The 22,399-nt window shown below is 46.1% G+C and overlaps 4 protein-coding genes across 4 annotated transcripts; 3 read left to right on the plus strand and 1 right to left on the minus strand.

The window, feature by feature from the left end:
* Positions 1 to 1,495: 1,495 nt before the first annotated feature.
* On the minus strand, positions 1,496 to 2,864 carry N7539_008713 (uncharacterized protein; the record flags this gene model as incomplete). Its single annotated transcript, XM_056938308.1, has 4 exons — positions 1,496 to 1,834; positions 1,893 to 2,233; positions 2,283 to 2,605; positions 2,665 to 2,864. The coding sequence occupies 4 exons, from the start codon at positions 2,862 to 2,864 to the stop codon at positions 1,496 to 1,498; spliced, it is 1,203 nt and encodes a 400-aa protein (XP_056786690.1).
* Positions 2,865 to 3,357: 493 nt separating this feature from the next.
* Positions 3,358 to 3,619, plus strand: N7539_008714 (uncharacterized protein; the record flags this gene model as incomplete). The annotated part of the gene is made up of 2 exons (XM_056938309.1): positions 3,358 to 3,494; positions 3,550 to 3,619. 2 exons carry the CDS (start codon positions 3,358 to 3,360, stop codon positions 3,617 to 3,619), a joined length of 207 nt encoding a protein of 68 aa, XP_056786691.1.
* A 9,107-nt stretch (positions 3,620 to 12,726) lies between these two features.
* On the plus strand, positions 12,727 to 14,065 carry N7539_008715 (glycoside hydrolase family 16 protein; the record flags this gene model as incomplete). Its single annotated transcript, XM_056938310.1, has 4 exons — positions 12,727 to 12,852; positions 12,941 to 13,176; positions 13,247 to 13,670; positions 13,748 to 14,065. The coding sequence occupies 4 exons, from the start codon at positions 12,727 to 12,729 to the stop codon at positions 14,063 to 14,065; spliced, it is 1,104 nt and encodes a 367-aa protein (XP_056786692.1).
* A 2,954-nt stretch (positions 14,066 to 17,019) lies between these two features.
* N7539_008716 (uncharacterized protein) lies at positions 17,020 to 19,584 on the plus strand (the record flags this gene model as incomplete). Its single annotated transcript, XM_056938311.1, has 1 exon — positions 17,020 to 19,584. The coding sequence occupies one exon, from the start codon at positions 17,020 to 17,022 to the stop codon at positions 19,582 to 19,584; it is 2,565 nt and encodes an 854-aa protein (XP_056786693.1).
* Between the last annotated feature and the right edge of the window lie 2,815 nt (positions 19,585 to 22,399).

Consider the following 22,399-nt stretch of genomic DNA (forward strand, 5'->3'; position numbering starts at 1 on the left):
AAGATTCAACTGTACACTTGAAGTCGAGATATGCGAAACGTCGTCTTAATTGGGCAAAACCCACATCGATAAACATCAATCTGAACGCGGGTTCTCACTTTTACCATTCTCCGTTGTTGAAACGTCGGCGAACTAGGTCAGTGACGAAATTAGACAAGACCGAATTCCGTTATACAGTAGTTTTCGAAATCAGTTATACCTCCACACTCTTGCGACTTCAATCCCGGAAAATAAATCCGCTATATGTAAGCTCTGATTGGATCAGGTATTTCAGGCTTCATTTCAGACCGCTTTCCAAAATGATCGCTGTATTTTATAATACAATAATCATACCGCGGGAAGTGTATTTTACACGAAACTTTCATACACACGCTACCTCTCCGGCCCCTCCTTTCCCCGTCCATCAGTCAACAACTTCCCGACATATCGCAGTTACAAGTCTTCCCAGTTTTAGCACGGATTTACTTCAAAGCGATATAGCTCCAAGACTCTCCCCTACGAAGCTCGTTCTTATACGTGATATAATAGAGAGCTAGTCCTTCACCACATCTGAAATAGCCGCACAGGCTAAATACAACAAGCTAACTATCATCAATATCCGCAGAAACTTACGACAATTTAGAAGCATTTACGCCCCTCAAACCCGAGTAGGTCGGAAACGAACTATGATACCCCAGATGATTAAAGCCCTCTGTGATCATCTATTTAAGAAACCTAGCTTGTACCTCGATAAGATGGCTATATTCCTTTGGGATAAGTTTTAGACCATAGTTACAACCTCCAGCATTCGGAGAGCCCTTATCGCTAAGGGTTAGTCGAAAAAAACTGTACGGTAACGTGCGAGAGAGCAAAATACTAATTTACGAGATTACTATCTGTATAATCTATCCGACTTTAAATCGTACCACCTCGTATATATCGATGAATCTAGATATAATAAACGCGTTAGGTTCAGACGGATAGGTTAGGTACCACTTAGCAAGGCCTCTTTATAAGTAACGTAATTCTACCGTGACCAGAGATACCAGATATTACTAGTATATAGTTGTTCTCTCGCGTATCTTCCGCGGTGCTACGGATATAACCGTATTCGAAGACTTTATAGCCTAGTTACTTCACCACTACCGGAGATAGCCAGAACCTAAATCTATCCTCGTTATAGATAACGCGTCCTTTCACCGGTCGGAGCGACTTATAAAAATGTGTGAAGACGCAGGGGTAAAGCTAATCTATTTACCACCGTACTCGCCGGACCTGAACCCAATCGAAGAGTTTTTTGCTGAACTTAAGGGATTCATTCGGCGTAACTGGAATTACTACGAAAAGGACCCCGAGAGAGGATTTGCTGCCTTCCTTGAATGGTGTATCAGTGTGGTGGGGGCAAAGGAAGAGAGTGCTAAAGGCCATTTTCGACATGCAGGGTTGAAGATCGAACAAGTCTCAGGAAGTTGTTAGGCCCGAGCTAGGATCAGGTTTCACGAACAGTCAGCCTAGCCTACTCATTGAACCACGGGTCATCGAGAATCTGCCTCGCTGATGCTCTTGCCGACGGTTCAAAACACAACAATCTTCCAATGATTTCTCCCAGCCTCGTTATATCCTCTCTTGTGAGATCAGGGGTCCGGCGTCCATCAAAATACACCTCTTCCAGCCATTCGTGCAGGTTGGGCCCGGAGCTTTCCGCGGTCACGTCCCCTTTATCCATGGTATCCCATATCTTTTGCCATCTTTTAGGTAGATCGTCACTCGCCATCTCTTGCATTTGACTGATGAGAATTGGGGTCGTTATTAGAAAGGTATCAAAAGGTGGCTGGCCCGTGAAAAGTTCAAAGAGCTGTCATAGTTCTCAATTCAGTCATGTATAGCGTTGGGACTTCAGTCACTTCACGTACCATGCAGCCCATACTCCACAAGTCAACGTGATGATCAATTGGATCCTGGAATAGAACTTCGGGTGCCCGAACTGGTAAAGGTGTGTACAGCGTGTGAGGAGCGGCATTACATAAGAATGATTCTCCGAAGTCAATTATTTTGATCGACTGAGTCGAGTTCCAAGAACGTGTTCGATATGAGGTGGGCTTCACGATATACTTCGGCACGCCGAGCTCGAGATCTTTCCCATCGTGCCTCTGGACACGGCCTATTTCAGGTTTTTCTAAAATCTCAAAGAAAACGTCTTCGGTTGCCTTATCCATGCAACGCATGGTAAAGGCCAAATTGCGGGTGTGCAAATCTACTTTAGGTGAGAATTGTACGGATTTTCCCCAAGTGAGTTACTGTACCTCCATGTCCAATATTTCGTTGGTGTAAATCATTAAGCCCGGCAAGACTTTGCTTGGCAATGATTTTGGCAAGCCCTCCAGGGAGTCTCCCACCGGTAAAATGGGCATCAATCACGTCCGGAATGTTTGGCCCCAAAACCTCATAAACGAGGCATTTATGAAATCCATTTGGGCCCGTTAGGTCGAAATCATCGAGCAACTGCACCACATGCGTCGGACTAGGGTGATAAGATGCCAGTTCCCTCATGGTTTGGAGTTCTCGCGTCTCCCTATCATGTTCCTGTTCTGCAACGGAAATCTTCACAGCGACGTAAGTCTCTGTCCTGCAAGCGCATATTTTGATTAGCTGGGACTACCATCCGTTACACTTTGTATGTATTACCTGTGATCTCTCGCCGCCCAAACTGTCGAGTAACCACCCCATCCTAATTTATGCAACACCTTATACCTTCCAGCTTTAAGGCATTCTCCTAAGGTGACTGGGTGGTAACCGCCTTGTCGGTAGCGATGAAGTGGCTCCGCTTCAATGGGGCAAATATAGGTAGGCTGATCCATCGGGCTCTTGTCGGCATTGGTAGACATGAACTTCTGGAAAATGCAAGAACTTCTCAAGGGAACAATACGTCTCGGTAGAAAGGAGGCGATGTTCCTCATACTGGACCGATATTGTCGGTACAAATAATGTTGATATCGTCACGAGCTCAAAATAGGTGAATATGTCCCACGCGCCCTGGACGCGGATAACGTGGCAAGAATAGCCAATCACATGATCTGAAAAGCAGTCTCAGAGTTTCAAGCGGTAATTGATTGGTCAGCATCGCACCTCCGAAACATGTCATCAAGGACATGTCAGTATGAGACGGGCGTCTATGCACTCTTAAAGAAGCTATCCTGGCTATTGGAGCACCATGCCAGAGCCTAGGAAAATGGCAAATATAGCGGCGCTTACCAGACCTATGCATGTAATGGAAGAATATATATAGTGATCCCTTCTGCTCTTGGGAGATGCTACTACGAAGATTCCAGACACACTGATTTAGTCCACACAGAACCTTTATGAAGCTCAGAGGCCACCATGTCCGCCATTCCTCGACATGCTGTTAAGTTCACCCAGAGAATCCGTAACTCTGTTCTGCGTAATCGTACCCTGACCCTTATTGAAACCGCGACGGAGAAGCCCGACCTAGCGCATTTCACCATCGCCACCCTCAAGTAAGCAAAATGTTAATACTATGAGGTCATTACTTCCAAAAACTTACCATTGCAGAAACCCGTCGCACACGAGTCATACCGACCTCGAGGCGCACGCTACAGCATTATTGGTAACCGATGAATAATACAAGAACAAGAAAGTACAGCCGGTTCATATCTATCATAATAAAGAGGGGCGCTATACTGGCCATGTTCTATATACCGAAAGAGATATGAAACCGTCGGATAAATAAGCTACAGTGCTACGATAACGTTTCGAACGCTATTGCATATATTATGTTCAGAATGTAATGATGATCTTTGTTGGCTGGGGCTGATCCCTGTCTTTTTGTCATACGAACGTTTACTTTTGGTCATAGCCTTATAGTGCGTAGAGGCATGGCTACTTATTCATACTTTCGGCTTTCTCTGAATACTTTTTGCCCAGTGCTATCAATAAACGTCGGACACTGTTAAGAGAATTCGGAATCTAATAATTTGAGGATCGGTTATCACAAATCGTTGGATACACCTATTGCGCTCGGCCGGTTGACCATGGTGAATAATTTTGCTGCAAATGTCTCAACTTGTTGTCATCATATAGCACCTCTAGCTTGTGTTGTCCAGGGACTACGGGCATGGAGAGGTAGGCGTTTAGGAAGATTTAGCACCACGTCGAGTATATAAATACGAAGACTGATATACTATAATTTCTGCTATATAAACAATCTGACAATCTGGAGCTACTCTGTCTAATAATCGATGTTGGAAGCCCGAACGCCGTGATACTCTAATGATCACCTGTCTGTCTAAAGAATCTCATAAATAGGCACCGCTTTCTTCACCTCCTTGACCCACTTTGCGATATTCTTTACAAATCGACGTACGATACCTATTTTGATTCCTCTCTCGATGAAAAAATTTGGGTCTTAGTCCTTATACACTTACTCGAGATCAAGGCCGTTCTCGAGTATTACCTCGTATGTTTATCGGAATGCGGCTTTGAGGGTATCCCTTTCGATAGTCGACACTAGCTATTTAGTATACTCCTCGACGGCTATATCTGTAGCACCCGGGATCTCAAGGGGGCTCAGAGCCGTCAAGTCAACCGCCGCTTTAGAAGTAGAAATATCTATCCTATGGATGGTAGACTGTGAGGGTAGGATATTAATATTAATGGGAGGATATAGTGCTCCATGTGACGGGCCAGAGCCCGGTGGTAAACCATATGCCATGGCCTTCGGATATCGTCTTGGCAGAAGGATTCTGAGCGATTCCATCACGAGGTTCTAGAGGATTCCATGCATAAGGGATCGACACTCTTAAGGACCGCGACTACTCCTGTCCTTTCTTCTTTCTTTCCTCAAGATTGTTGTAAATAGCATGTTGGCCTAGTACAATTGAATCAATTCTGCTATAGCCCTTCACAGCATATGGTTAACCACCGGGCTCTGGCCCGTTACATTACTAGGCCTATGGGGTGGTGTGTGGAGTTTGGCGGAGGTTTTGCGTCCGGCAGTATATTATGTAATATAGGGGGTGTGGGGCGGGGGGTCTAAAAACTTATGCGTACTCACTGTACATATGCTTTAAATCTACCTCGTGAAGTATGATGTCTGGCCTGTTCAAGGTCGAACTGAATTCGAATAGTACTTGCGATTGATCAATCCCCGCCCTTCGTCTTTGAAAAGGATTAGTAATAGTCCCTGATGTGACCTTACCGGTCAGACGACAGACACAATTGCAGGTAGTGTGTGAACATGACATGGTTCACCTAATACTAAGAAAATAGACTGACAAAATTATGAGGGATCCTAGCCGGATTGTTCGGAGGAGACGTAAAATTTCTGAGCTAAAAAGACGGCGTTTTGTAGGATATGGTTCTCTTAACCCGATCAATGCCTAGCAAGGAAGGGCATATATAGGTACGTAGAATCAAACGTAAAAAATTAGCATTTGTCCGGAAGAACAGACTAGAGATATTGTTGAGGGTGACACGGCAAAATGGTACCCAAAATCTATTCTTTGTATTCACATCTTGTCCGTGAAGATACTTTTGTGAGTTCTCGTGGGTGAGAGAGTTTGTAAGATCCTGTCCGTAATAAAGGAAAAATAGGCAGGGCATTCAGTAATGGGCTCCGTTTTCGAATTTGGCTCTAGTTTGCGGACCTTCACTAGATCCATAGAGGTTTAAAATTGTTGCCTTACTCTTCCTCATGAAACATCCATAAATCATGCCTCTATCCGGGTAGACCGTCATTCAGTTAATATACCACCGGACCCCAGAAATTCGGCCCGAAGTAAGAGACCCTACCAGCGCCTCAAAGAGAGCTCGCGATAGATCGATAGAGTTGTTGTCGCACCCCATGCACTTATCGACAACTGTCCCAATTTTGGTGACCCCATTATAGGTTATAGTCACCAATTTGCCACAATCGGAGTCGGTCATAATCCCGTGCGGAAGGGCCAGGACAAGCTCAATCTGACCGTTATTGGTAGTATCACAGGAGCTAGGATTGGAAGCCGTGGTTGCTGTATCGTAGTAAGTGATGTCACCATTACAGGGGGTGCTCTTAGAGCAAGCATCGTTATAGTCAGAGCTAGTTTTGGCAAGAGTGCTGGGGACTACGGTAGCAGCCACGGAAGTGGCGATAAGCCCATTATCTGCGCCAGCCGAAGTCATTCCCCTATATGCACCGAAGCAATCATTTACAACAGCCCCGAAGCAAGAAGTGACGAGCAGCGATCCCCTCAATATAATGTTCTGAAGATTTGGGCCCATTGCGCAGCTGAGTTTCACTCGGGCAAAATGTTGGTGCGAAGAGCGACATTTACCTCACTTATTAAACGGAAGGTGAAAGTTTAAAATGGGCAGGTACCATGATGCATGTTGCTACGCAATCTTGAGGCCAGTTCGAAAATACTACCACCATTCTCGAACCCGTGGCGTGCCAGCTTCGAAATTGAAAGCATCAATTTGAATTTTCTTGACATGCAAAAACGCATAGTCTAATTTTGGAATAAAGTAGTGCATACTACATACTGCATTGCATTCAATAAGAAACATGTATTGGGACGCCAGCATGTCGCACCCTCCCAGGAGACAGTGCATTCATTAGTGCGGGTGCAGAACACAGTTGAGTCACATCCCGTTCTGCGTTGGTGGTATACGGACCGTGTCCACTTTTCAGGCAGAAAGTACCCGGCTCCCCAGGCATTATAATACAAATAGGTTACCAAGTCTCATGTATCTCTTGACGATCGCAAAACATCATATCTTTACGGTCGCAGAATATCATCCGATTCAGGTAATAAACTTTAAATTAGGATCGAGCTTCTGAATAGCCTCAAAGCCTAGGATATAAAATGGTTTCGATCTTAGAGGTAGTTAATGATTATAGGTATTAAGTTATGGTAGGATATTCAACGAGTATGTGAATACTGAATACTAGATAAAAAGAACTTGTGGCTGTGAGTTAAGCTTGTTTTCCGAGATTGATACGAGTTGCGGAAAACATTTTTGATTAGGGGTCTGTATCGCAGGTCAGAGAACCTGTTGGCTAGGCAGAGAGTCCAAGTCTAAGGAGTCTGAATTCAAAGACTGAATCTTGGAGTCCGGGTGGACTCCACTAGTTCCCAAAATATATACATAGAGGTTCCGCGTACCGAGTCCCTATGGCCCCACATGGAGCCCTTGGGGTTGTTACCCTATGGCGACGCGGGGTCGATACAACAGTGAATCGACTTGAGTCATCACGTATGACTTGCGCCGTGACAGTCTCGTTACGATCCCGCACACTTTATTATTTCATATACATGACACCGAGACAATATTAGGAAGGCTCTTTTTGGAGGATTCTCGTGCTAGGGCCAAATTTGCCCCAGGTCCCAAATTTTCTCACGTTCCATGCGGACGGATCTCCGGGTCTGGCTATTTAATGTAGGATATAGTCGCGTGCACTTCACTCCTGTGTCTGTGCAGCCTTGGCCAAGCGGAACTATACACATTCTAAGACCCCTTACCCTTATAAATGCCCGTCAGAAAAAAACCACCCCCTATGCCAGTTGTTGAAGAGGTAAATGACATCAGTCATTGACTCCATGCTCATAAAAGAGGGCTTCTACTGACATGATTAGGAAGACTCCTACTCCGCCTCCCGCCCAGTGTTCATTTTCTAGCGGCGACTCAGACAAAGAAAACCGTGAGCCGCAGTTCCGGGTCACCGATACGCCAATAGAAGTTTTAGATCCAATCTTCCTCCATTTGCATGATGTTGCTCACAAGATTGCCGACCTCTCCTGTGCAGTCATGATACTCTTTATTCGACAAATACTTAGGCGCGTTTCATGTCATTCTTAGAATTTCTTGGCGTAAGAATTATGACTTCAGGTATCTTGAACATCATAAGTAGCCATCCTATGGACTTATGACTTGAAATGTAAATTCCACGCAAACACAATCTGTATCCTAATAATTTGAACTTGGCGACTCTTACAATCATTTGCTTTTGATCATGAGTCATAAATTTCTGCCGTTTTGCTGTTGAAGCATATCTATAACGTACTATCTGACCAACGACTGGTCACTTGGATTCTCGAACAGAAGCTATATAACCAGACCTTTTCTTCTTAACTATTTACGCGATTTTCAGCCCTCGTGACGAGGTCCTTATCTGCAAAGGACACTGAAAGGTTTTGACGCCGCTCTCTCAAAAACAGATGGCCTGATCTTGTAACCTTCATTACATCTTTGCATAAATATATTCCTGAGAAATTCAATCCACTGAAAATGAATCCGTGGACATCAAGTGTCTGGATGCAAAATTAGGCCGTACTTTTTCTCATTCTGTCCCCACGGACACTATTCTTAGCGGGCTAGGCCAATGCGCTAGGGATGGAATCGCAAAGTAATCTCTCACCTAAACCTTGGAGGACTATCACGGTTTCCAACAGTTCCGTGGAGTCTTCGTAGCTAATTGCCTAGCATGGATAGGTACAGTTCTCTTTCATTACTGGTTACCCGAGTGCTAGATCTTAGCGCTAGCTTCGGTGCCGGTCGGTTTCGAACTTCGGAGCTACCCTTCGGAAGCAAAATAACAACGATCTTTACCCCTCCCTGAATTCAACGGTTCATGGTGGGTGTAAGATGTGCCATTGACGCCAGTCATATGTATGAGAAATTCTTGAATACCGTCGACAAGAGCTCTCAAAAACATCATTTCCTTAAGACGACGCGTGTATAATCGAGGCTACCGAAGAGCAAACAATTCATCGTATGAACATACCGGAGGTGAGAGCAGATTAATGACAATTTGCAATGGCCATGGTAGCCTCGTGCTTCTTCTGCACACTATCTCAAGTACCAGCCTATAATCCTCGAAATGGCCAAGTTCATGCCCAACTGATACTTCAATCCCGGTGGTCCAAGGATGAGGCAATCTCAAGGTAACTTTGTAGGTACTTACACGTTGCGTATTTTGTAGTAGGTACCAAAAATAAAATATACAGAGAATTCCCTAAAACGGGATTCACTCGCTGCTCCGTTATGATACCCAGCCTAGATACATCCATCCACATCAGCCTCTTTGAACATGAGAAAGGTACTCATCCTATCAGTGGACTCCCTATGACCTTCACGCAGATGTTATATCTTGAGCTTCCCTCCGCTTCGCCTGCTTTTTTTGCACACGGAGGTGACTCGCAATCGACTTGTCAAACGTCAAAGCGCAAGAATTCTGAGAACTCTGAGCCACCAGCCGAAACGAGTAAACGCCGATGCATTTGATTTTGATGATCTTACTGTATTTATGGTTTTGATCGTGAGGTATCCTCATTTCCTCGCCTGGGACAAAGCGATGCATTACAGGTATCGAAAATTAGATACGGAGTAACCCAAGTCCCAAGAGCAACACGATAAACATAAAGCCATGATGTTTAGAATTGCGATTACTTTCAATCGCCGCTATGGAGCAACAATGCGCTGAACCAATCTTCATTCACGTCACGTATTGCTATCATAGAAATCTTGGGTAAAGTACCTAGTATTTACTTAGTTAGTTAGTTAGTTAGTTAGTTAGTTAGTTAACGTAATTCACACCCGACCGGGCCACCTACCCTCATTAAAAAATTTCAAGTTGGCATATCTCAACCAACACCTATTCATTCAACTAAATATAGCGATTTTTACATGTATTAATCCTGTGGCCAATCTCCCTACATCCACTGCACCTAGGCGGGGCCCTGGTAGGTGGCAAATTTGCCGGAATAGGCAATTCGCCCTGCCCATGCGATACTACCTCGTCACCTTCAACTGGCTGATTTAGCTGCTGAGCTAGCTGTAGGCCCTCTTCGACGGTCAAACCCTCTTCGCCGGGCAGATGCTTAGTCGACCGAGTACGCTTCTTCACTATTTTCTCATTCGCTGCGCGTAGACTCGTGACTTCTTGCGCTAGTAGCGCGGTGTTGTGTAGCGCTATACAGTGGCCCTTGATGATCTGGTCTAGCATGGTTTTTGATGGGCTCGGTGGGCTATTCGACCGCCGCTTTAGTAGGTCTTTAAGCATCGAAGCTTGCTTCTATAGCTGAATCACGGTCCTGGGTGTTTTTGGTGTGAATTGGCTAGATCTGCTGCTTGGCCGGGTACTTGGTGGTGTAGGCGTTCGTAGAGAGATATTAAGCTTCGAAAGCACTCTTTCGGCATCGACTGGTACTAAACCACTAGCTACGAAGCTATTGTGAATAATAGCTGGCCGCTGGAAGGCCTCTAGCCGCGCGCGTTGGTAGTCATCCAAGAAATCGAATTTGTCGATATGGTTATATCCTCTACGCGCAAGATCGCTTATAAAGCGACCGTACGCGTGCTTAAGCACTGCAAAGCATCCAACATTAAGCGGTTGTAGTAGGTGCGATAAATGCGAAGGCATACAAAGAGGAACAATATTGTTTTCTGCGCAGATCCGGTCGAATTGGGGTGTAAGATGGCTTCCATGGCCGTCAGGAATCAATAGCTGAAACCGGCCTCGTACGCGCGAATTCGTGTATGGGATAAGGTGCTTTTGTAGCCAGCGAAGGCCAATCTCATCGGTAGTCCAGCCGTTATTCGAGACCTCAATCCGCCAGTCTTTTGGTAGGTTATCAAACCAACCCGCAATAGCAACTTTGCCTTTAAAGATCACGTATGGCGGTAGCGAATAGCCATCTGCGCAGATTGCGTCGACAGCAGTAACCCATTCGCGATTTCCTGGCTGTAGAATAGATCGCCGACCGTAGTATTCTGCTCGCGTAACCACCTTCTGCGCTGATATAAGGCCCATCGCGAATCCAGTCTCATCAAAGTTATAGATATCCTCGGGTTGGATACCGTTCTCATCGATCACGCGTTGTACGGTCGCAAACCAAGCTCGTAGCGACTTTGGGTCCTCATTTAGGGCGCGCTGGTAGTCGTAGCGTTTCGAAAAGCGTGTACGAAGCTCATCGCGACGTTTACCAAAATTTGATGCCCAATTAATACCAACGGTAGGCGGAGGATGGCTACCGCGCGCAGCCAGTAGGATATTAGCCATTTCTCCTACAGTAGCAGGCCTAGGCGCTGCTCCACGCGAGTCCATAGAGATAATCCATTCAACAAGCGAATTCTCTTCGTATTGAGTGAGTTTATGGCCAGATGGTCGTTTATCAACGCGTGAGATTCGGCCGTCGGCGCGCGCTTGCAGGGTTGAACGTGGTATGGCGTATAGGCTAGCTGCTGCACGAATAGATTTGATTCGGCCGTTTTGAAGTGAATCAAGGGCTAATAAAATCTTGCCCTCTTGATTGGCCGATTTCTGCGAAGTTTCAGGCCGAACTGGTGGCATGGTAGGTGGTTGAAGTTAGAGTGTAGGTAGGAAGACGCGATTTTGGATAGGGTGGCCCGGACGGCTGTGTGGCCCGGTCGGGTGTGAATTACGTTAGTGGGAGGAGCCTCTTAGTAAGCGCTCCTCCTGTCAGGGCCGAATTGGCCCCGGGTGTGAAGGGCTGTGGCAGAATTGATTCAATTGTACTAGGCCAACATGCTGTTTACAACGATCTTAAGGAAAGAAGGAAGAAGGGGTAGGAGTCGGTCGCAGTCCTTAAGAGCGTCCTCGGGTAGGACCCACTAGAACCTCGCTCGGACCCCCTTCTGCTAAGGCGGTATCCGGAAAGCCATGGTATATGGTTAACCACCGGGCTCTGGCCCGTTACACCGGGTCCCAAATTTTCTCACGTGCCATGCAGACAGGACCTCCGAGTCTGACTATTTAATGTGAGGTTTAGCATGCAGTCCTGTGTCTTCATAGCCTTGACCCGACGGAAACATACACATTCTAAGACCCCCTTCCCTTTGCAAATGCCCGTTAATCTCAGAAAAAAACAGACTGCTCAGCTGCCAATCATTGAAGAGGTATAGCATTAGTCATCAACTTCATACTCATGAAAAAGGGCTTCTACTGTCACGATTAGGAAGATCCCCACTTCTCCACCTCCTGCTAAGTATTCATTTTCTAGCGATGACACTTCGGACAAAGAAAACCGTCAGCCGCACTTCCGGGTCCGCGATACGCCAATAGAAGTTGCAGATCCAATCTTCTTTCATTTGCATGATCTTGCTCATAAGATTGCAGGCCTTTTCTATGCAGTGATGATACTCTATTCGGCAAGTATTTGCTCGCGTTCCATGTCATGTGTAGAAGTTCAAAGCGTAATAATTGGGGCTTCAGATGTTTTTGAACATCATTTGTAGTCATCCTATATAGATATGATTTGCAAGTAAAGTTCACGCAATCTGTTTCCTAGAATTACGAACCTGGCGGCTTTCACAATCATTTGCCTTTATCCACAGGCCAGAGTTTATCTGGCAAAATGACCGAATCTTGGCAGTTTGAATGATGAAAAACAAATGGTTCGATTTGGTTCCTCTCAAGATAGGAGTGGTGAGTTGACTTGTCCCCGCTTTTGCTTGGTCTTTCATCTGCTCTGTGCTTATCTTTTCTGTCCTCAGATAGCTTTGGTAGGTTATTTCCGCATCCAAGAGGGTGGCTTTCGCAACGTTGACTCTAACTTCCATGAATCAGCGCTCCTGGTCACGAGTCATTAAACCTACCCATCGAGTTCAATCACATCTAGAGCTCTCGACTTAGAAAAACCATCCTGCTAACGATTCCCAACAAGGGCCCCAAACATTCAACCTATACCAGCGCCGACTCAGCCATTTTCTCTATAAGAACGGATAGACAACATGCGTAGAATTAACACCACCATTCCGCTTTTAAGCTTGCTCGCCCGGATCAGTCGCGCCGCATATACTCTGCACGATGATTACGAAACCACCGACGTATTTTTCGACCGTTTCAACTTCTTTACAGTATGTACATGACAGAAAGTGAGATATCACTTTAGTGAATCAGGTCGGTCGTCAAGCCTTGGTGTACTTTGTTGACTCGTCGTTACAGGACGTGGATCCCACACACGGCTATGTGAGCTACATGAATCGGTCGGCAGCCACGGTTCGCGGTCTCATTGAGGCAATGGGTAGTTCTGTATACATCGGCGTCGACGCAGAGCACCAGGCCTCTGGCTCCGGTCGGCAAAGTGTGCGGCTAACAAGTACCAGGTCCTACGGGCACGGCTTATTCATTCTTGATCTGGCACACATGCCGGCTAGCGTTTGCGGGACATGGCCTGCCTTGTAAGTGCAACTCTCCTGATGAACCTGTCAGAGTTCCTCGACTCGAGTATATATATAACTATGCGAATAGTTGGATGCTTGGAGCAGATTGGCCTAATGACGGCGAAATTGATATCATCGAAGGCGTGAATAGCCAGTCGGTCAATCAAATGACTCTTCACACGAAAGATGGATGCTCAATTCAAAATTCAGGCTTCACTGGCTCTCTCGAATATTCTAACTGCTACGTCGGGGCCCCGGGACAACCGCTTAACTCCGGTTGCGCTATCCTGAGTGGTAGTCCCCAATCCTATGGCGACGGTTTCAACAATGCTGGTGGCGGTATATATGCTACAGAGTGGAAATCCGCCGGAATCAAGGTCTGGCATTTTCCTCGCTATGGCATTCCATGGAATATCATCATTGGTCAGCCAGATCCGGCAACATGGGGTACGCCTTCGGCTGCGTTTTCTGAATACTGCGATATTGATAACCATTTCAAAGATCTGCGAATTGTACGTTCAACGTAACCTTTGATACTCTGGGATACATAAACCTTTGACATCTTACCCGTGAGTTCCTCTGGATCTAGGTCTTCGATATCACCTTTTGTGGTGACTGGGCCGGCAACGTCTGGTCCTCCGGTTCTTGCGCCTCCCAAGCTCCAACTTGCAATCTATTTGTTCAGAATAACCCCGCTGCCTTCAAAGAGGTATTTTGGAGAGTAAATTCTTTGAAAGTTTATCAAGATAACGCACGCCCACCACTTGGCTCCCCCTCTGCCCCTCCCGGATATAGCTCTGTTCATCGCGCTATCGGCGAGTCAGTCTCTCGCAAAGACGCAACACCATTTACTCGGCCTGGACCCCGCCATTTCCGGCATGGGCATAAAGGCCGGGAGCGAGCCTAGGTTGACCGCCGGTTTCAATCAGTCTCACGTGACAACTGACCTTGTTTCACAAAGACCTTGAGACTTGTACCTATGGCTTGCTCGATTACACAGCAATATCGCTTGTACGAATCTTTTGATCGTGAACAAACTCAGGCTACATTCTGCACGTACATGGCCAATACCTCGCATTGATAATTCTGAAATGACATCAAAATGATCTGTGGTCTGTTGAAATAGTTGGCTGTGAAAGCTGGTCTTAAAGAACCCAAAACCATTCAACAAGGTTCGCAAGGACTCTTTTCACACAGCTCCAAGAAAGAATACAAGAGATCCGAGATCAGTAAGGAAGCTTTTTGCAAGCTTGGAACAGAGAGATGGAGAAGCAAGAATATTGACTTAACATTAGAGGGTGATTATTTGGGCGCTATACATGAAGCTTGCGAAGGAAGCATTCAGAAGTAGAGCCACAAGAGAGTAAAACCCGAGAAGAAAACTTCCAATGTAAGCTTCCAAGGCATCGCCGAGAATCATTATAGGCAAGGAACGTACCCGGGTCTATTAGCTTAAGAACCTGATTGCTGGCATCTCTATATCCAGTTCGAGACTATTCGCGACGCGTAATAATTGCTCATATAGTCCAAAAGAGGTCAGCCGCAATGGGAGGGGATACTCGCCAGGAGAGTCGCTACCCTTGTAGGAGGTGGATGAAAATTCTCAAATGCGCCTGCGATCTTCATTTGGTACCATGGGATTAGTCAAAGTCGAGACCAAATCAAGACAGCTTCCTTATGGAGTGGAGCTTTGCAATTATTACGGCTTATTTTAAAACAGCACACATGTAATGATATGCCACCTTTGAGCTTGGTTGTCCCCTCCCCCTAATCCAGATCTTGTCTTGTCATTCTCTCTCTTATGTATTCTGTGTGAAGTACAGTCTGAGGCAGTCCGGGCTTTCCAAACGCTACAAAGGAACGGAATTAGCTACAGTCGGTGCAGCCTTCGCAATATGAGAGGCATGATATGTGAAATCGCTACGAGGGATAGATTCTACCTGAGCTACGGACTATGTCAGTTAAATGATCACGTGCCACACTAAAAAAAGGAATCGTCAAGTCTGTTCCGCTGCTAGGGCCTTTAACATCGTAGAACAACATGTAGCATTCATTCATCGACCTCTTAAAATTTCTTTAACGCAGCCAAACGTACTCATACCTGACAGCTGACTGTACGGATGCTTACCTGGTTACATAGTGGCGGTGCGAATCTCGATATACAGGATGCAGGGCTAAGGAAGGAGGAGAAATGATTCTCTGTAAAGTCTTACCGGTACCTCTCCATAGTAAAGATGTAGAAGAGGAGAGGTAACTGTTCGTTGGTGAGGCCTGCTATACTGCTTGGGCTACGCCCTCACCACCTGGGACCACCAACCTCAGTAGTCTAGCTTAGCTTCCTTCTTCCTCCTTTTCTTCTAGTCAACGTCGAGTGTTTTCACCTTTCAGGTTTTCCCTTTGTAGGATCCTACGGTCAAATAGTAACCGAATCTTTGGGTACTCGTAAGCTGATATAGAGCCTTTCATTCTTGTCTTTATCACACATCAAGTCAGCTCTCCATGAGCAACAAAAAATTGTACCTGTACCGGAGATGATTGGGATATGCAGGCTAGGCGAATTGCAGCAGCGGAAATGTCGGCGGTTTCAAAATAAAAGTTGCAGAAATCGGGATTCAAATAGAACAGGATTTCCTTTAGATTCGGGAGTTTTGCGGCAAGCAATTCATGAGCTCGGTGATAACTCATCAAGGGATATTTCGGGATTCCTTCTTCAATATGAACAAACAATCGAATCTCGAATCCGACACTTTGATTAGAGTGCCGTGACACCACACTCAACGTATCCAAGAAGGTTCCTAGCCGGCAGGGATCAAACGAGTGTTGGAAAAACAGAGTGCTCCGGGAAAAGATGTAAGCCTCGGTCTCCATGTGAATTTGGTGATTCACAAGTAACAGCTGAAGTGAAGAAACATCTTGGATGGCCCAGCTAGGACAAATCGAAAGAATGCGATATTTTTCACGCGTTGTAAACACCTTTCCACGATCTCGAATGGCTATAAGAGGCCTTTTCCAGTATACGTCATGAAGGTCAAAAACGAAGTTGTAGATCTGTAGTCGTATCTCCATAGGAAGATTTAGTAACCGGGATTTATTGGGCAGGTACATCGAAGAGCTGAGTAGCTGAGATTTCGTGTCGGATTCGTAAGTCGAAAGAACTATGCGGCAAGTTTAGGTCTCGGTAGGCTCACATATGCTTGCAAGAATCCGAATATAAGGAGTTACCACTTACCATACAGGCTGAGATGATTTCGACCTCACAGGTTAGTGGACAGCACGACGAAGCCGTTGAAGCTTCCCCGCATTTGACAAGAATGCCGTCGAAGCACCATGACCTTCGATTCTCCAATTCCTATCAACAACGATTAACAACAAGCTTAGTCAAAGTTGACATGCCCTAACGCCAGTGTTTGATAGTCATTATTTGTCGCATGGTCACAAACCCCCCACGGAGAGATCAACCCACTTTATGAAGCCACCGAGAGAGGACCATCAGGCAGCACTCTTATGGTAGCAGCAATTGAATGAAGGGGACCCAAAAATTGCGTAAATCCTCAATACTCCTAGAGATACTCAGACGTAATAATTAGCCATAGGAGTAGAATGGCAAAACGTTGGAAAGCTTAGATAATCCATCCGAGAAAAACCGAGACCATCAAAGAAGAGTGATGTGTTCCTACCTCTGCACTGAACCCGAGTTCTTTATTTATAGCAGTCAGCATTAGTAGCCCTCATACATTTAACTCTCACGCCCCATGTCCTGCGCAACTGATTTGGATTCACCCTCGAAGTAGATCACTAATTTCTATGTGAATCAGACATTTGCTGGCGCCCCGCCTTGAATGGGGCCTTCTGAGTATTAATATGCGCGTCCACATCTCTATGCTCGCGGTGGTCATGATAGAAGGAGCCAGATTAAGTACAGACGCGACCCAGACACTGTACCACAGGACTCGCGACATCGGAACTGTTGCAGAAGGCTATAATGTGCAGAGCGAGGGCGCAGAAGCCTTCTTGAGTTCCTATTGGATCAGGAGTCAGCACGATTTCACCATTCAGTCTAACGCTGCCGGCAACTCAGTGACTATAGTTTCACAGAAGCCTAGCGAGCACTTTACCCTCGTTGTACCGCCGCTCGTCGATACCAACACCGGTACAAACGTTCCCTGGATTGACAGCAGCACTGCAACACGTGCATTGTTGATCACGTTGATAGCCTTACCGTCTCTTTCAGAGTCAAATCTTTCTCAGCACTCTGAAACAGTAAGAACCACGAGCAGCCCGGCCTCCATTGGTGAGGTCATGACATCGAAAACGTCTTCTTTGGTGTCCAGAAATACGCTTTCATTGACCATCAGCACTGATGCCTCAACCTATCTCCTTCTGCCAAGTAAAAACGATATTACCACTACTGAGATGATTGGTAGAAGTACATCCGCGCTGGAATCGAAGGCATATAGCGTGGCCTTCAGCAATTCGTCGACAACAGGCATGATTCCAAGGTCAACCAAATTTATTCCCTACATCGCCACAGTAGCTACCCCACAGTCTGTCTACAAGATTACCTCAACAGTCGCAGCAACTACCGAGGTCACCGCAGCTACTTCGATCACCCAGATTAGCGGCAGTGTCGATGCAACTAGAAACCCAAAGGGCCAGGAGGTTGGGTCCAAGGCCGGAGAATCGACAGCGGAAAAGTGGACAGCGATCGGCCAGACTCCTTCTGCTATAGCAGACAAAACGTCGCTCAGTGAATTAGCTGGCCATTCCGTTACCAGTACCAACGCTCTGGAGTTAAACACAATGACTGGAAATTCCGTCGCGCGGTCGCGCACTTCAGGTCCTATTGATAGTGGTTGGAGCATCTCCTTGGAGACATATCACACTTCAAAATCTATCAGCAGGACTGGCAGTTTTGTTAGCACAGTTGGCACAAGTTCACCCCCATCGGTCCCCAGCTTCTTGAGTATGAACACCATCGTATCGGATACAATTCCATATGTCACAGAACAATCAACTTCAGTTGATTCTACTGATTCTACAAGTGGAAACGTCTTGGTAACGACCACGGGCAGGCTTTCCGTGTCGACAAGTTCCTCTGACCCAAAGACCGCGATTCCGCTTTATTCACCGGGTAGCAGCTCCCACGTCGTAGCTACCAGCAGTGTGACGTCGGTTCCTGCTGGCGTACATAGCATGTCCGTTGTCGAAACGAAAGACTCGAGTGCCATAAGTTCGATATCTGCGCTATGGGGGAGCGTCAGCGAATCCTTCATATTCAGTATCACCACTGGCGCCTCGCTGCGCACGAAGAGTGCGCCTGATATCGAATCTACAACCCTGATCATGACCATTTCTCATAGCTTCCCCGTCACAACAAGTCACGTGACAAGGACCTTGCTCAGACCGACTATCCAAACTTCTAGATCAACCAGCCCGACTTGGAGACCATTCGAGTATCCAATGACTACCTTCATTAAATCACCTATCTCGGCTATAGTGGCTAACACAATTCCAACTCAGACCTCAAATTCGATATATATTGTGATTTCAATGCCTACCGAAGAACTCACCAACAGTGTCGGTGATGCTACTTCATTACTCGCGATTGGAGCTTATGAATCGGGACACGTCCACACGATCATTATCCCGGAACCCACGTGGAGCTCGACTATCAAGCCGTCTATTATTAGCAGGCCGTCAATCATTGCAGGACTGGCTGCAATCTCTGCGAGCTTGGCCGGTACAGGCATTGAGCCAACATCTTATACACCTCGGATGACCACCTCAGGTTCGAGGAACATGATCTTCCATATTTCCGCCACGATTATGACTCCAAAAAATGGACACGGATCAATAAATTCTCTGTCTTTGGACACTGTCGCACCAATCTCGGAGACGGCACAGGTGTCTACGACTGTAGACACCTCGCCTATTGCCCACACCACAAGCGCCAGTGACACTGATTTTTTCTTTCCCACCACCACCGCTTCTACTTTGTCACATATGGTGTCAGGAAGATACACTACATCTGCAGTATCGAGACCCATAGTCTCAACATCTCAAGGCCCTGGGGACCCCAGTAGTTCTACTGGAAACAGCAAGGGTGGTGGTCATTCTGACGGCAGGAGCGGTCTGGGTAATACAGATGGTTCTGGAAATACTGCTGGTGCCAATGGAAGTTCTGCCGGGATTGGCGTTGGCGTTGTTGTCGGCGCCATAGCCTACGGTGCCGGAATGTTCTGGATCGCTCGCCATTACCGCAGAAGAAGAAGGCTACGTAGACACGGCAATTTGACTTATAGGGAGGGAAAATTTGATACCTCTATGAAGCCACCCAATTCCAACATTGGTCCTAGTACAAGATCTCTTTATCCCAGACAGAAAATCAGCGCGCCATTGGGATCGGAGAACTCACTTGGGTGGTGAAGGACCTTTTTATGTTCATTTTTTGATTGGCATTGAGGGTTGCGTTCTTGGGACTCTCGGACAGAGGCCTTGTCGGTGTATTCACCACGTTTATGGAGGATTGAAGGTAAGGGGCGCGGTTTCATCTTCTCAAGGTGCCTGAGATAATAATTATGAAGGATATACATCTATTATACGAGAGAAGATGTATTGGCAAATAGTTTTTTGTAGGTGTCATGATTATACACCGATGTGGAGAATGCATTGCAACCACCCAAAATGCATACTTTTGCCAGCTATTCACCGTTTTGTCACAAAATCAGGACAGGCCGGCCGTCTTGCATTGAAGGTAGTCGGTGATTGGCCTCTCATCCAAGGTATCCAAGGTTTGTGCGAGGTGTCGGCTTGAGGTGGTTTGCCCAAGCTCAAAGACTGGACCCTGACCACTGAATTTGTGGATTGAATATCTATGGCATGATAGTCTCTGTATCGACAAATCATAAACAGTAACTATAGATCCTTCGGTCGACACCACCTTAGAGTCTGATGATTCTGTAAAGTATTGATCAAGTCTTTTGTGGTTTATTCTATGGCCCGAGGTTCCCGCCCGTAGGACCGGCTAGCTTGATTGAGGTACCATCAACTCAAAAAGTATTCCAAATGACCTAGTCTTGTATGTGCTTTTGTTCGGCATTTCTTTGACCCCCGAGTAACTATAACACGTCAAAGTTACGTAATGGATAGTTTTGTAACTAACAATTATTCTACTAGGCCAGTCAAAATCAGACAGAGCGCTAGAAGCGTTGTGTAACTGGGAAAGAGGCACATAAAACGAAATTCCACACAAGTTACCCAATGCGTGACCTATGGGATCGCAGTAGGCTAACACACCTCAAACAGCAATCCGGGGACTTGTAATTTGACAAGAGTAGGTCATTGACAGCTAGATAATGCGCAGTATTGACTTATAATTATGCAACCATTCTATACTAGGAGCACCTGCTATGCCGCCTCTGCTCCCACTGCAAAGACAATGCTGGAATAAATACGTCGACACCTGACAGGAGCAGTCTGCGGCCCAGAACTGTTCTTCTTCTATTGTCTTTTACTATGGTCTAAGTGAGCATCTCATACCAAGCGACAGTATATTTCTTATTCACAAGGAACCAGCCGATTAATTTCTCAACTAGCCTGCATTTCCTCAGACGTTGATCATGGTACGAGAGGGGAAAGATGTGCCATGGCCTTGGCCATACAAAGGAACTTTCTCAAGACAAAATTTCCAGCCGGGACTCGAAATTGTGCCAGAAACTCCACTTACGCCTGTCAAGGACACTGGCAATGGAGCCCAAAAACCACCACAGGGGGCCCAGCGAGACTCTGAGCCGTCTCAAAAGACGCAATGGTTCACCGGCCAGGCTCATCAATGCAGCGACATCGGCAAACATCCTATAGACGAAGGTCCTGTGACACAACATTCAAAATAAGGCTGTGTAATCATGACCTGGTTTATCAAGAACTATTCTCTGTTGACAAAAACAAACATCAAGCACTTCTTGCATCGCAGATAAATTATACAAAGGATCCCAGGTTTCTGTCGATTCAATGGCATTCAACACTATAAATTAAAAATGTTGTGTCCTTGATCAGGGTTTGAAATTTAACAAACTTACCACAATTTGAAAGGCCTTGCCCGCTCGGTTCAAATATGTCATCGCAGATTCAAGATATAGTCAGAACTACTCGAAATGGATAACGACTTTTCAGAGACTGCCGAAAACAGCTTATTTCGCAAATAGAATATCTTCGTAACGAACCAGAAGATTCTTATCATAGGAAACTATGGAAAAAAGACTGGGTTTAATGCATAGAGCTCAGAAAACTGTCCAAAGAACTTCAAGCCCCAAAGGTGAATTAGTTGATGCTCATCCAAATCAAAAAAACACCCTTTCATCTAAGTGAGAACTTAGCTTATGGTACTGTATTGACCCCAGTCTGCGACGTCTCCAAGTGGATCGTGCTCGATGGAAGAATCGTCGTATATTCGGTGATTTCCAGGGGATTCTAGCCTATCCAGTCCAATATAGACTATGTTGTATGCTAGAAAGTCTCAGAAGGGCTCATGCACTATTCATTATGACTGCACGATATCGAGAATCTCAAGAGCTAGAGCGGAGAAAGCAGAAGAAGGAGAAGCTACAGTGATAGTCAGGGTTTTGAGGTGGTGGCGCCCCAGGGTGTCCCATACCTGCCCCAGGCCTAGGCGGTTCTCTCCGGGGCCTATCTCGAGAAAGTCCTGTCTTGTTCACAACAGACTACTGCCACTCCGGTTAGGCGTTGACTTGGTTTTATTACAGAAGAACAAAGCCGTGGCGTGCCTCGAGCTGAATAGAATAGAAAGAGAGTGAAGGCTTTCCTTCAGGGAAAGTAGCTTCGTATTAACTCATCAATGTTGCTTTGACCTTGCTCAAAGAGATAAATGGCACAGAGCGACAGCCGATTGACACGGACCACCATGGCACAATTGCGCTACTGTTTGCATGGCAGGTGATTCTGCCACTCACCACAGTCCATAGCTTGGGTAGAATCTCCCCCCCACAGCAATCGCACTCATCACCCCTCTCACACATCGATACCGCTGCCCCTACCGTAGCCGTATCTCATCAGCTACTCAGCGCAAACTTTTTGTAATAAATGAACATCTTATTAGCAATTTATCTTGTAATCCCTGCTGAATGCGATATGTCGGTATCAAGCACAACAAGCACAGGTTCAACAATAAAGCTCGATTCGTTCATAGTATTCCCGCTACGCAGACGCGGGGATCAGTGGTATG

The sequence above is a fragment of the Penicillium diatomitis genome, assembly GCF_028827545.1.
Source record: "Penicillium diatomitis strain IBT 30728 chromosome Unknown utg000013l_segment0_segment0, whole genome shotgun sequence".
NCBI classification, from domain to species: domain Eukaryota; kingdom Fungi; phylum Ascomycota; class Eurotiomycetes; order Eurotiales; family Aspergillaceae; genus Penicillium; species Penicillium diatomitis.